The 14,534-nt window shown below is 32.0% G+C and overlaps 2 protein-coding genes across 2 annotated transcripts; both read left to right on the forward strand.

The window, feature by feature from the left end:
• The first annotated feature begins 3,911 nt into the window (after positions 1–3,911).
• LOC133780254 (uncharacterized) lies at positions 3,912–5,269 on the forward strand. The gene is made up of 3 exons (XM_062220098.1): positions 3,912–4,088; positions 4,196–4,440; positions 4,873–5,269. Exons 1-3 carry the CDS (start codon positions 3,927–3,929, stop codon positions 5,216–5,218), a joined length of 753 nt encoding a protein of 250 aa, XP_062076082.1. The 5' UTR covers positions 3,912–3,926; the 3' UTR covers positions 5,219–5,269.
• A 6,926-nt stretch (positions 5,270–12,195) lies between these two features.
• LOC133778815 (uncharacterized) lies at positions 12,196–14,310 on the forward strand. The gene is made up of 3 exons (XM_062218837.1): positions 12,196–12,418; positions 13,017–13,261; positions 13,980–14,310. Exons 1-3 carry the CDS (start codon positions 12,257–12,259, stop codon positions 14,308–14,310), a joined length of 738 nt encoding a protein of 245 aa, XP_062074821.1. The 5' UTR covers positions 12,196–12,256.
• Positions 14,311–14,534: the final 224 nt, after the last annotated feature.

Raw genomic sequence — 14,534 nt, forward strand, 5'->3', positions numbered from 1 at the left:
TCTCCTCCTAGGTCTCACAAGTTCAGCCCCTTCTTCTTTTTCCCCTTTCTTTCTAGCTCCTTCTTCCCAAATTCAGCATAAACCAAAGTATAACCAAGTGTAATACGTATTCCTTTTTCCTTCAGCTGAAGTAATCTAAATCCTTGCCTAATGACCACTTTACCCTTCCATCTGTTTTCCATTCCAACTAAACCTTAAGGCCCTTTTTGTCATTCCTACTTCCTTACAATTTTACCACTTCTTCCATCTAAACTTGTTACTCTCAGCAGTTACCAACGGTTACACAAGTTACCTAATTACCAGTTACCATTAACTCACAAGAACTCAATTTCGAAATCCCCAAAGTACCCCTAGGCTCCTCTCGAGCCAGGTATAAAATCCTGTTGTGACTTTTAAATTAACTAGCTCTCTATGACCGTCTCGGCACGTGCATCACATTAATATCATCACACTCACGTGGTACAAACCACATAATACAATTATCACATTTATGCCCTCAACGGGCTAAAATTACCAATTTACCCCTATCATACAAACGGGGCCCACATCCATATTTATACCACCTAAACATGCATTCTAATCACATATTCATTTAAATTCATATATTATCATATTATTTCACTTATTGCCCTCCAGGCACGCTAATTAGGGTCCTAAACCCTATTAGCAACTTGGGGTGTTACAGATGTGTTCAACACAAGCCGAGATGATTAGATCTAATCAACATAAGCATTGAATGAATCATCATGAGTATTAATGATTGACCGACCTCAAGTAAAATGAAAATTAAAAGCGCTTGTCTAGTCTAAAGGCTAGTTACTTAGAGCCAGGGCCAAAAAGACTCATGTGACTGCAACGTCACATGACTATGGGTGCTGAGCCCAAGTTCGTAACTCACTCATCAGTTACTTATCTGATTAGGGTGCAGAGCCCAAAGTGTGACTCCTTAGTCACCTATCTGATTAGGGTGCGGATCCCAAAGCGTGACTCACTCATCTGATTAAGGTTCGGAGCCCCAGTGCGTGACTTAATTGTCACTTATTTGAGTCACTTATTTTAGATGGACACATTTGTCATTTATTCTCATTATGACTTGATAGTCATCAATACAAAGGGCAGGGCCCATAAATCATCTATATAAAGGGCATGGCCCATAAATCATCTATACAAAGGGCAGGCCCCACAACTATTATTTGGACTTATTTGCATGTATAAATAGGGCTATTATTGCTAGGCATATCTATTATGATTTAGTAACATGTTATTACTGTTCATGAGCATATTGAGTTTTTTTGCTGAGTTTCGGCTCACAGGTGCTATGTGGTGCAGGTAAAGGCAAAAGAAAGCTGAACCATCCTTGAGTTGGAGAGCTTAGGTGACAATGTGTACATATGTGGATGCTCGACCACCACAGCCGATGGTTTAAAGAGGAACTAGGGTTAAACCCTATTTTGTCGCTTAGGTCGGCTGGTTGTAAATTTTTATTGTAATTAACATTTAAATTATATTTTTGGGATCCCAATGTATACATCAAACGTTTTAGTGAAACGTTGTATCTTAACCAAATTTTTTGATCCTAAACTATTAATCATACTTAGTTACATGATTATAGCCAAATGACTCGATTAACGAGTTTAACACTATTTAAAATGCACACCGTAACAGTTCCTAAGTAGTAGGGCATTACATTTTATGATAATTTAAATAATTAAATCATACTTATTTAAAAAATAATAAAGGAATACATATCATTTTTTTATCTTATAAATTCGTGTGATAATTTCTTTTTTATCAAGTGATTGAAGCTCTTTTTCTTCATCAAATTTACCAAAGGACATTCTGAGATACATCAAAAACTAAAAATAGTTGATGCATGTATATTACTGTCTATACTATGACTTTTTCTATTCTTATTTTATTATTAATTTTTTTTTAAATATTATTATATTTTATATATATGTCATGTAACCATCTAAATATATATCTATAATAATTTTGTGTTTAGATGTAATATATGTAGAAATTATTAATATGAATATTTATATATACTATAAAACTATAATTCATTCTATTATATATATATTTTAAAAAAAAAAATAAATTTTTATTAAAATTATAGATAATATTTACAATTTTAAAATTAAAAAAAATTGCTTCTATGTAAAGTCAAATAAAAATTTAAATGTATAGACGTTAAAACCACGTGGGAATCTTGCGCTTATCGTATAAAATACTAAATAAGCATATACACACATACAAGTATATATACACAGTACATGTACACTTGATACGATGTCTATCTGATCGGGGGCTATGGCATCGTGTACCGTACGTCAGATTAGTCATTTTTTACGAAGTGATATATAAATATATATATTTATAATTGATGATGACAAGGACCACATGATCATTTCTCTCCGATCAGCAGCTATGGCATCGTGCCATCGTGTATATATATATATGTATATTATGAGATTCGTGGTGGTTTCACATTGCAGGTTGTAGAAGATGCCATTCTTGATAGCCACGGATGACGGCGTCGGCGGCGGTGGCAGCTGGCTGTGGGGGCTCGGGTTCGAGGTAGATAATAAACAAATGCTGTATACGTTTGAATAATATATATATTTCTCACCCACTAGCTCTCCACTACGTCTTTCCCCTATAAATATATATTATATACGAATTTAAATTAATATTTTAGGGTATAAATCAATTTATCAAAATTTTAACTTTGTTTTAAAAAATTTTAGTAAAAATGAATCAAATTTTTTTTTCTATTTTTTAGGATAAATAGAATTAAGATTTAAGTGATTCTATCTGAGATTGAGATTGAGATTATGAATTTATAAGTTTATAAGAAAAGTGAAAGAAAAAAAAAATGATATTTGCGGTGAAAATATTTAAGTCGGCTATATTTGTACTTAAGTATCTATATTTATTTATTTTTGTGGCAAAAGTACTAAAATTCAACTTTTATTTACACTGTTAGGATCCGTAATTAATTAGCTTTGCCGTTAGATGGCGATCGGTACTAACTTACGATACAAGTAAAAGTTAAACTTGAATACTTTTATCGTCCAAAAAATAACTTGGGATAAGAAATTAAGGGTAACATTTCGAATAAGTTAGTAATTTCACCTCAATTAATATCCTTACTTTTATGATAACCTATCATAACGTGTTGAGCATATCATCACATGGTGTATACGTGACATAAAGAATGTATAGTGACATTTTCTTCTTCTTCTTCTTCTTGGGTGGAGGTGTAAATAAAGAAATTCATTAGATTTTCAATTTTGTTAGTTTAATATTTATCATTTTTATGGTCTTATATTTTTAATATAATGTTGAAGATGTACTAACTACATTAAAATAATATTGAAGATGTACTATAAATTATAATAAAACGATATTTGTATAAAGAAAAATTTAAATTCGGAGGCTAAAGTCAAATAAAAACTTGGAATATATATATATATATATACTTGATAGGATCTGTCTCTGATCAGGAGCTATGGCACCGTGTACCGTACGTAGTGAAGTTTTTCAACTGAGAGAGAGACCGCATTTAGTGCACACACATATAAATTTATATATATATATATATATATATGTATATTGTTTAATGAATTGTGGCAGACTGATGAGATTCTTTGACATTTCAGTTTTCGCCATCAATGGCGGTGGTGGCTAGAATTTAATAACCAGAGTCAGAGATAGAGATAAAGAAATACCGTCCGTACACGTACGTATAAATAAAGAATATCCGCTTTCTCTCTATATATACGCATGCATTTACAGTCTCTCTTCACAAGCACCCTTGGTTTTTCTCTCTGTGTCGTAGTAGTTTTAACTCTCAATTTCAAACTTGGCTACTTTTTTCATTTTTGTTGAAGCTCGACGAAGAAGAAGAAGGGAGATCGAAAATGGAGAAAAGGGTTATTGATTATATGTTAGTACCATCAGGACTGTTGGCTATGGTGATTTACCATGGCTGGCTTCTCTACCGAATCATACACCACCCCACCAGGACCGTCATCGGTGTCAATGCTATCCACCGCCGTTCCTGGGCCCGTGCTATGTTGGAGGTCAGTATAAATATATATATATATATGTATATGTATGTCTAAGATCAATCAATATATGTATATATACATAGCTATAAAGTCTAAACGACATGTCGTTTTGTTTGCAGAATTTGCACAATAATGGAGTTCTTGGTGTTCAGACGTTGAGAAACAACATAATGTCGTCGACCCTTATGGCCTCGATGGCCATTATGCTCAGCTCTCTAATCGCTGTGCTGATAAGCAGCGGTGGCCGAAACAAAATTGAGTTGTTCATTTTTGGAGACAGAAGTGAGGCCAGCTTATCTCTCAAGTACTTTTGCATAATGGCTTCCCTCTTAGTGGCTTTCTTATTCAACTTGCAATCTATAAGGTATTAATTAATTGCTATACATATACATTTATTTTATATATATATAGGATACATGTATGGTTGCATACAACTTTTGTGTTTCCTTATCGTTAATAGTTTTCGGTTCGATTTTTTTCGTATGATCGTATTTATTGTAATTATTTAGAGTATTCTATAAATTTTCAGTAAATTTAGAATAATTTACAGTACAAAAAATTAGGTTCAAATAGGTTGTTGCATGTGTGCCTAATTTTTTTTTATGCTCGTGAAAAACAATATGCTCGATAATCTAGCTTTTGGCACTGTAAATTATTCGAAATTTCTTGAAAATTTGGAGAATACTCTAAATAACTACAATATACACGGTCATAACTGTTTACGAGCCGGAAACACACCCTAGAATTATCGTATATATATAGCTATGATCATTAATTAATTTTATTTTTTTTGTAGTTACTATAGCTATGCAAGCCTTCTAGTGAACGTGCCATACAAGAAGATCTCACAAGATGATCAACACGAGCAGCTGATAGTTGATTTTGTAGGGAGGACTGTGAACATGGGAAGCCTTTTCTTTTCTCTAGGGCTTCGAGCTTTCTACTTCTCTTTCGCTCTATTCTTATGGATATTTGGTCCTCTTCCCATGTTTGTTTATAGCTTTGTTTTGGTTTTCAAGCTCTATTTCTTGGATGTTAACTTTCATTCTGGGTGTGTTGTTGATGTTTCTGATGATGACGACGACATTACTACTAACTCGATAAAAGATGAGGAGCTTGGGGTTATTGGGAGACCAACTTAAATGTTTCTTGTGGGTTTGGTTGGTCAAATACGTACTAGGAAATAATAACATTTTTGTAATATCGATCTTTGTACACAAAAAGTAATCTATAGTGGATTCTATTCTGTTCTGTTCTTTTTTATTCTTTACACTAACACACAAAAAGTAGCTTTGTCTTTGTTGATAGTTAATTTGCCGATTCTTCACAATTATCTAAGTTACAAGTTTGGTAACAATGGTTAAAAGAAACTAATATTAAAAAAAAGTCAAAGCATGCAGATTTGTAGCAATTGAGTCTTAATTATACCACATCCATGCATATATAAATATGTATATATATGTATTGTTGGAATAGATTTATACAATGATGAGACTATTAAAACCTTAAACATAAGATATATACAAGTAAAGACAAGATTACCCAATAAAAAAAGAAGAGAATACAAACTCTAAACATAAAATACAAGCATAAATCACCACAATCCAAGTGATGGGAAAGGATCATTAGACTTGAACAATATTATAGAAAAATATAATGGAAATGCCTTTGAGATTTATTAAGCACTCTTAGCTGGCCTAGTGCTCTTATAGGATGAGAGTGTAAAGTAGTCAAGTGTGAATCAATAATAGTTACTATTTACAGAGTTTTCACTCTCATTTGAATTGGAAAGCAATCAACCAAGCCCTTGGCTATAACCAAACTTAAATTGGATATTTATGGACTTAAATGTAAAATTTGGGGGTTACGTGTGCTATTGAAAACGAATACAATAGTTCAATCCAGCTCAAAAACTCAAGTAGTTACGAACTAGGTGACACATTGCATATCACTAGGCTACACGTACGTTGCCTTGCAATAGGCGACACATTACATGGACTATAGGTGACTCATCGCCGAGCTAGTGGGCGATGTAATGTCGGTGCTTTAGTTTTTCTTGCACTTTTTGACACTTAAGAAGTGTCAAACATCCCAAAAATTAATTTGTATTATTTGTACACTCTATAACTAATAAAATTAACTATATAACAACTATATATATCTTATCTCACAAATTTCAAATTAAATATGTAACTTATATTATAATTATTACAAATCTTGTAACAATTATTAGTTACCAAAATTTTTATAATTCTACCGTTACAAACACCTTTTGTAACATTCTTTTAATTTATTTAACCAAGATTATATATTCAATAAATAATATAATATACGGGAAGATGATATTGTGTAGTTAAGTACATAGTATAATTATAGTAAAAAATGCATAAAACAATGTATCAACAGACATGAATGGGGTTCTAATAGATATGTACACTACAACAAATTTGATATACAATGACTCCCTACAATGTCTTACACCATTGGTGTAAGACATTAAAACTTATCAGGGGTTTTAAATGTCTAATGGTGTAAGACATTGAAAGTTTTTATTAATGACTACAATTGGAAGACATTAAAAATGGTGGAAGACGTTGGAAATAGGTTGAGAAGTGGCCAGGGGGACATCTAATGTCTCCCATTGGGAGACGTGGGACACGTGGCACGTCTCCCACTGGGAGACATTGAATGTATAGAGGGGTACATCCAACGTCTCCCACTGGGAGACGTGGGACACGTGGCACGTCTCCCATTGGGAGACATTGAATGTATAGAGGGGTACATCCAACGTCTCCCACTGGGAGACGTGGGACACGTGGCACGTCTCCCAATGGGAGACGTTGGATGTACCCTTCTATACATTCAATGTCTCCCAGTGGGAGACGTGCCACGTGTCCCACGTCTCCCAGTGGGAGACGTTGGATGTCCCCCTGGCCATTTAATGAATTTTGGGTCTTCTTCTTCCTCATAACACCAAACAGAGAGAGCACACCAAACAGAGAGCACGAAAGGGGCTGCGATTTTAGGGTTTTCAAGGTTAGTTTTTTTTAATTTTTATGAATTTTAGTTAATTATTTTGATAGAAAATCATAGGTTTAGCATTAGGATGAGTAATATACATGATTTTGTGTTAATTTTACATTTTTATGCATTTTTTTCTATACATTGTTAGATTTATTTGTTTTTCCATGGAGGTTTTTTATAGATTTAAGATTTCATAGTTTTTTTTTTAATTTAACCTATCACATTGTATATATTTCATTATAATATATATGTTCATGATTTTTTTTAATTTTTATCATTATTTATTTCGAAATTTAGATATATTTTTGTATGTATATTTAAAAATTTTTTTTTTTAAATTCTAACTATTTTGTTATATATATATATATAGTTATTATGTTAAAATAAATTTATTAAATAATTTTAAAAATATAAATATATGCAAAAATTTATGTTTTTGTTGATTATTGAGATTTTAGGTTATGAAATTTTTTATTGATTTTTTGTTTAGGTTATAATTAGTGGCTCATTGGAGTTTTTTTTTATTTGTTTACCAATCAATTACTTATTAGGAATTTAGTGATATTTTTTTAGTAATGTTTAACATATTAATTAATTTAATTTCGTAAGTTGTGATTTTGGTGGTGAGATTTTAGAGAGTACTTTGCATCAAAACTTATATATCTATCAATCACACATTTGAGGTAATTAAGTTTCTAAAATTATAATAATAAGTTATATATTGCTAGATATTTAGTGATATTTTATTTATTATTTATTAATTTATTTATATTGGTTTGTGGATTTAATAGCGAATTCGATTACTACTTGAAGTAATTTTGCTAGCTTTTGAATTATTAATTGCAAGAGGTAAATATATATTCTCTTACTTCTACTTTTAATATTATTAAACAAATGTTAGAAGAGTTTGAATATCTTAAATATTCATCCATAGTGAAGTAGGTTCTGAGATTAAAATTGTGTGCTGCGGTGATAACGGAAGGTTGAGAACTTGTGTGTATTAGTGAAGTAGGTTCTGAGAAATTTGACTGTGTGCTGCGGAGCTATAAGGAAGAAACTTATTGTATGTTGTTTGAATTGTTTGTTTTGCTATTCACATGTAGATGGTTAGGTCACTATTATAGGGGAAATGCTGCCCGATTTTATCTAGGATAATAAACAATTAATTTTATATAGGCATTCTATAAGGAAGAAACTTATTGTATGTTGTTTGAATTGTTTGTTTTGTTATTCACATGCAGATGGTTAGGTCACTATTATAGGGGAAATGCTGCCCGATATTATTTAGGATAATAAACGATTAGTTGAGAACGGGCATTACTTGATTGAACATGCGAGTCCCGGGCATTACTTGAGAACGGTATTATTAATTAAAATTTACAAATTATTTTTGAAACTATAAATGTAATCATATAATTAATTAATATATTTTACTTTATATTTCTTGCAGCTAACAAACACATCATATACAGAGGCACAAATTGATGAGTTGCGACAAGAATGGGCGACATATATGTTGCCGATAATCCAAAGTTACCGACCTCGTTGACAGGTTTTTTTTAAATTTTTTAACTCTTTCTTCATACACAATGCAATATTTGTTCATTTTGAATATTTCTAACAAATATTGTATTTCTTGTATATATCTAACAAATATATTTTTTTATTTCAATTTAAATTAATATTATTTCAATTTAATTAATTTAAATTTAGATTAAAATAATTTCAATTTAAATTAATATTATTTCAATTTAATTAATTATTAAATTAATTTCAATTTAGATTAAAATAATTTCAATTTAAATTAAAATAATTTCAATTTAAATTAATATTATTTCAATTTAATTAATTATTAAATCAAATTAAAATAATATTAATTATAAATTTATTTAATTTATTTTTTTTAAATGTGGGAGACTTTCAATGTCTCCCATAGGGAGAGGTGAGAGACTTCCCACGTCTCCCAATGGGAGAGGTGGAAAGTCAAATGTTGACTTTCCACCTCTCCCATTGGGAGACGTGGGAAGTGACTCACCTCTCCCAATGGGAGACGTGGGATGTCTCCTAGGGACTTCCCACGTCTCCCATAGGGAGAGGTGAGAGACTTCCCACGTCTCCCAATGGGAGAGGTGGAAAGTCAACGTTTGACTTTCCACCTCTCCCAGTGGGAGACGTGGGAAGTGAGGCACGTCTTCCAATGGGAGACGTGGGATATATACCTACAATGACCCTAGCAACAACGTCTCACTAAGTGGGAGACATTGTAGACTTCCAATGTCTCCCAATTAAAGTCATAAAACCTCTATTTTGTTGTAGTGGTATGTGACAGCACAATCTGCTAACTAGTGAGCTTGTACCGATTTCGGATGTTTGGATGGATAACCACCATAAATAAGGCAAATGGTGGGTGACAAGCAAAGCAAAAGAAATATGGGTATGTTAGTCATTATTTCTTTTAACAAATTGATCTTATTTATTTTGTTAATTTATAATTCATAATTATATTTATCTTTGTTTTGTAGGAAAAATTGTGTTACGTTTGTGATATGCATGCGTCATAGTCTACTGAAACTTCATCACCCCAGTGACTATGCCTGAAGAAGAAGACTTGTCTAGTGCAAACAGTCTTCAGAAAACAAAGTGGCCACCAAACGGGATACGATAGTATAATTACGACAATGGACAATGTACACCCGCTTATATATACCCAAACTCCTCCATCTCAGCCACTTGCCTATACTAGAGATGACGAGATTGAAGCTATGAAGGAGCGTCTTTGAGAATTGGAAGAGCACATCCGAACTCAGTGCAATGGCCAGAGAAATTTACCTCCACCACCCTTGATTCCTGATGTCGAACCGAGCCAGTAGGTCCACTTATTACTTGCATATGTTTTGTTTTTACAAATTATGATATTTTCATTTTAAGAACAATGTATGACTTTGAACTTAAAAACTCACATGTATTTAGCTTTAAGCCTTTAATGATATAGTTTTAGTATAATTTTTGTTATAATATTATTATTAATGTGGATATAAAATAAAATTTAATTATATATGGATAAAAAAATTATGTTATAATATTATTAATATTAACATGGATATTTTTTTTTTAAAAAACATTGTTGTCGGTAAAGGCTTTACTGACAATATTATGGTCGGCATAGAGCGGCCATGTAAAGGATTCGACAGAGTCTCTGTCGACAACTTAAGAGTCTTTTGCCGACCACGTGTGTTGTCGTTAAAACCTATATTGTCTACGCAAAATTTGTTGTCAGTAGAGGTTGGCTTCTACCGACAAGGCTCTACTGTCAACTCAATACCAACAACACATTATCACTGAAGGACATTACCGACAACTTGGTGGCTTCTACCGACCGCACATGTTGTCGGCAGAACCTCTATTTTTTGTAGAGTTAGAATTATTTTTTTAACAACTAATTAAAATGTGTTTTAATTACTGATATTATGGGAAAAATATTTAAAATAAATTTTTGTGAGATTTCAAAATAATGAGATGTATTATTTTAAATTCAAATAATTACTTAATATTTAATATTTAAAAAACACTGCCACTTGTGCCCCATATATGGTTTCTATATAATAAGAAAAAAAATATTTGAATTTTGGTGACTACAGGTGTTGATCAGGTGGGTTGTCCAACCTACCAAAATCTATACCCAACAAAGCTTCATTTTAGGCCCAAGCCAATCACAGGGTTGGGTGGGTTAACACATTAACCTAATAAAATTTATGAAAATTCTCTTTTAAGATTTTAATTACAGTAACTACAATTAAAATTCTCAGTTTGTTTGAATTGCATTTTTGTCAGATTTTGGGGTGAAAATTGATTGGGTCAATGGATATATTAGGTTGTAAAATCTCTTTTGTTTATCTTATTAGCCATAACAATATATTCTTATAATGACCTAGAGATATATACACACCATGTGCCATGTGATGATATGCTCAACACTCCTTCATGAAAGGGCTATAATAAATTTTATATTTTTAATATTTTAGCTAACTACATTAAAACAATGAAATTTAAATTTGGAGACTAAAGTCAAATAAAAATTTGAATGATGTGGTCTTAATTAATTAGCACACAATCCCAAAAATCATGTGGGATGGGAATCTTGCTGAGCCACATGCTCTGTCTGCTTATCTTATAAACTCACAAAATAAAAAAACTAGCCGATCCAAGAAGAGCTCGTTCATGGTCATGGCACTGTTGATGATCAGTAGTTGGCAAGAGATGATGGCTAATTATAACAATGAATCAATATATGTATACACACATATGCATATATATATATATGTATATATAAACTTGATACGATCTCTCTCTGATCAGGAGCTAAATATGGCATCGGAGAGAGAGACTCTTCAAGTCCTACCATTAGGGTTTTTAATGTTCTCAATAATTGAATAGTTTTCGACGTAATTTTTTTGTTATGAGCGTGTATATTGTAGCTATTTAAAGCATCGATACGATTTTCAGAAAATTCTGAATAGTTTACAGTACTGAAAACTAGGTTCAAACATGTTGCAAGCGTATCTAATTTTTTTCATGCACGTGAAAATCAACATGTTTGAAGCTAGTTTTCGGTACTGTAAACTATTTGAAATTTTCTAAAAATTTGCAGATGCTCTAAATAACTACAATATACACGGTCATAAAAACAATCGCATTGAAAACTGTTCGTAAGTCGAAAAAAGTGAAGCCCCTACAGTAGAATTTTTCTATATATATTATTTAACGAATGAGAATTGCTAAGGGAAACAAGCAGTGACTATCACTATAGATGACATGTTATTCAGGTGCCAACTCATGTGTCATGTGGTGTTGAGCGTGCAAAAATAGCAACACTCTTAATGAATTGTGTCAGACTGATTAGATTCTTTGTGGCCTTCATAGCATGCACGGATGACGCCGTCAACGGCGGTGGTGGCTAGGGTTTAATATACATAGCATATATACACACACACACACACATTTATAGTCTCTCTTCCCAAGCATATATACCCTTGATTTTCATGAGTTGTGTGGGTTAGTTTTACACTAAGTCTCCACTCTAAACAATCTAAACCCCATTTCAAACTTGGCTACTGATCTTTTCATTTTTGTTGAAGCTGTATATAAGAAGAAAAAGAATGGAGAAAAGGGTTATTGATTACATGTTAGTGCCATTAGGACTGTTGGCCATGGTGGTTTATCATTGCTGGCTGCTGTACCGGGTTACGTACCACCCCACCACCACTGTCATCGGCGTCAATGCCATGTACCGCCGTTTTTGGATCCGTGCTATGATGGAGGTGAAGCCATGTTAAGAGGCGAGCTAATTGGAATGTCACTTAGTAAAAAAAATGATAAAAATCAAAATAATCTCTTATAAAAATTAAGATGAACTCTTCTTATTTATATATAGATAGATGAGATTTAATGACTTCGTAATAATACTATAAATTTATTTGTTTTTTTTTAATTTATATATAAAAAAATATATACATTTGAACAAAACATAAATAAATTAAGAATATATATGACTTCTAATTCTTAGTATTATTATTGTTATTTTGGCATCCGATTCTAATATTTCTACCCCTATCATTGTGACACATATTTTATATCATCTCATAGTATGCATATTATTAATGTATATCAAAATATTAAATTTTAGAAAACTAAAATCAAAATTAACTAATAATTCCAATTATGTGATCTTTGAGTTTTAATTCCTCTTTATGAATTTGCTCAAATAAAGTCTAGTTAAATTTTTGAATAATAATTGTTATTACATCTATATTATTTTCTGACTTATCAATATATATATATATAGTTAAACTAATTAAACCACTAGTTCTCATTGCTTTGGATTATCAACTCTAAACGGGCATGTTGTTTTGTTTGCAGGATGTGAAGAAAAATGGAATGGTTTCTGTTGAGACATTGAGAAACAACATGATGGCATCGACCCTTTTGGCCTCGATGGCCATTATGCTCAGTTCTCTAATCTCTGTGCTGATGGCCAACGGTGTCAGAAACAAAACTGAGTTGTTCATTTTTGGAGACAAAAGTGAGGCCAGCTTATCTATCAAGTACTTTTGCATATTGGCTTGCTTCTTGGCTGCCTTCTTATTCAATGTGCAATCTATTAGGTATTTTCATACACACACAATATATATTTAGGAATTCTTCTATAGGGGCTTCACTTTAAGCCCTACCGGTAGGGCTCTCAGTGTTTACAACCCGCGAACAGTTTTTAGCGCCATTTTTTTTATGACCGTGTATATTGTAGCTATTTAGAACATCCTGCAAATTTCAGAAAATTTCGAATAGTTTACAATACCGAAAACTAGGTTCAAACATGTTGCATGTTTGACTAATTTTTTTTATGCGCGTAAAAAACAACATGTTTGAACTTAGTTTTCGGTACTGTAAAGTAATCGAAATTTCTGAAAATTTGCAGGATGCTCTAAATAGCTACAATATACACGGTTATAAAAAAAGTCGTGCCAAAAACTGTTCACAAGTTGAGAAACACTGAGAGCCCTATCGGTAGGGCTTAAAGTGAAGCCCTATAGAAGAATTGTCCTTTATATATATATAATGTCCCTTTGTGATAGCTTATTATCTACTTGGTTTTATTTATGTAATTAGATTTAAAGTTTTTATAAAGAGATTTGTCCCAAAATATGGTAAAATCCAAATATTAGCATAGATTTAGTTTGAATCAATTGTCATTTTATTCCTGTATTCGGTTACATTTTTAGAGTATTGGAATGGAAATGATGGAATCGGATGTTATGTTAATGTAATTAGTGTCTTAATGGTAAGGCATAAGCATGTATAAATGTGTTTTGTTTTGTTTTGTAGGTACTTTAACCAAGCAAGCATTCTAATCAACGTGCCATACAAAAAGAAATCACAAGATGATCAACACCAGCAGTTGACAGTTGATTTTGTAGAGAGGAATGTGCATAGAGGAAGCTTTTTTTGGTCTCTAGGGTTAAGAACTTTCTACTTCTCTTTCACTCTATTCTTGTGGATATTTGGTCCTCTTCCCATGTTTGTTTCGAGCTTAGTTTTGGTTTTCATGCTCTATTTCTTGGATATTACTTTTAAATGTGCCCGGGTTGTTGATGTTTCTGATGATAGCATTAGTTACTCGAAAGATGAGGAAATTGGGATTGGGAGACCAATTTAAATGTTTTTTTTGTTAGGTTTGTCAACTTCTTGGAAAATAAAATATGTGTAATCTCTGTTGTGTAATATTCAGTCCAAGTGGAATTACAGATTTCATTATTTCAATATCAGTGCCTATAGTGTAAATTTGATATATAGTTTCGCTTCGACAAAGTTATACATATATCTTGTCTTGAGAGTTTAGTTTATTGGTTTACTATCCTTAATCTTAGATTCTGTATTTTC

The sequence above is a fragment of the Humulus lupulus genome, chromosome 5 (assembly GCF_963169125.1).
Source record: "Humulus lupulus chromosome 5, drHumLupu1.1, whole genome shotgun sequence".
Classification (NCBI taxonomy): domain Eukaryota; kingdom Viridiplantae; phylum Streptophyta; class Magnoliopsida; order Rosales; family Cannabaceae; genus Humulus; species Humulus lupulus.

Bases quoted from the DNA above. Each gene is read 5' to 3' on its own strand.
- LOC133780254 (XM_062220098.1), top strand. From the start codon at position 3,927: ATGGAGAAAAGGGTTATTGATTATATGTTAGTACCATCAGGACTGTTG. The intron at 4,089-4,195 runs GTCAGTATAAAT...TTTTGTTTGCAG, and splicing joins GGGCCCGTGCTATGTTGGAG to AATTTGCACAATAATGGAGT. The intron at 4,441-4,872 runs GTATTAATTAAT...TTTTTTTTGTAG, and splicing joins TTCAACTTGCAATCTATAAG to TTACTATAGCTATGCAAGCC.
- LOC133778815 (XM_062218837.1), top strand. From the start codon at position 12,257: ATGGAGAAAAGGGTTATTGATTACATGTTAGTGCCATTAGGACTGTTG. The intron at 12,419-13,016 runs GTGAAGCCATGT...TTTTGTTTGCAG, and splicing joins GGATCCGTGCTATGATGGAG to GATGTGAAGAAAAATGGAAT. The intron at 13,262-13,979 runs GTATTTTCATAC...TTTGTTTTGTAG, and splicing joins TTCAATGTGCAATCTATTAG to GTACTTTAACCAAGCAAGCA.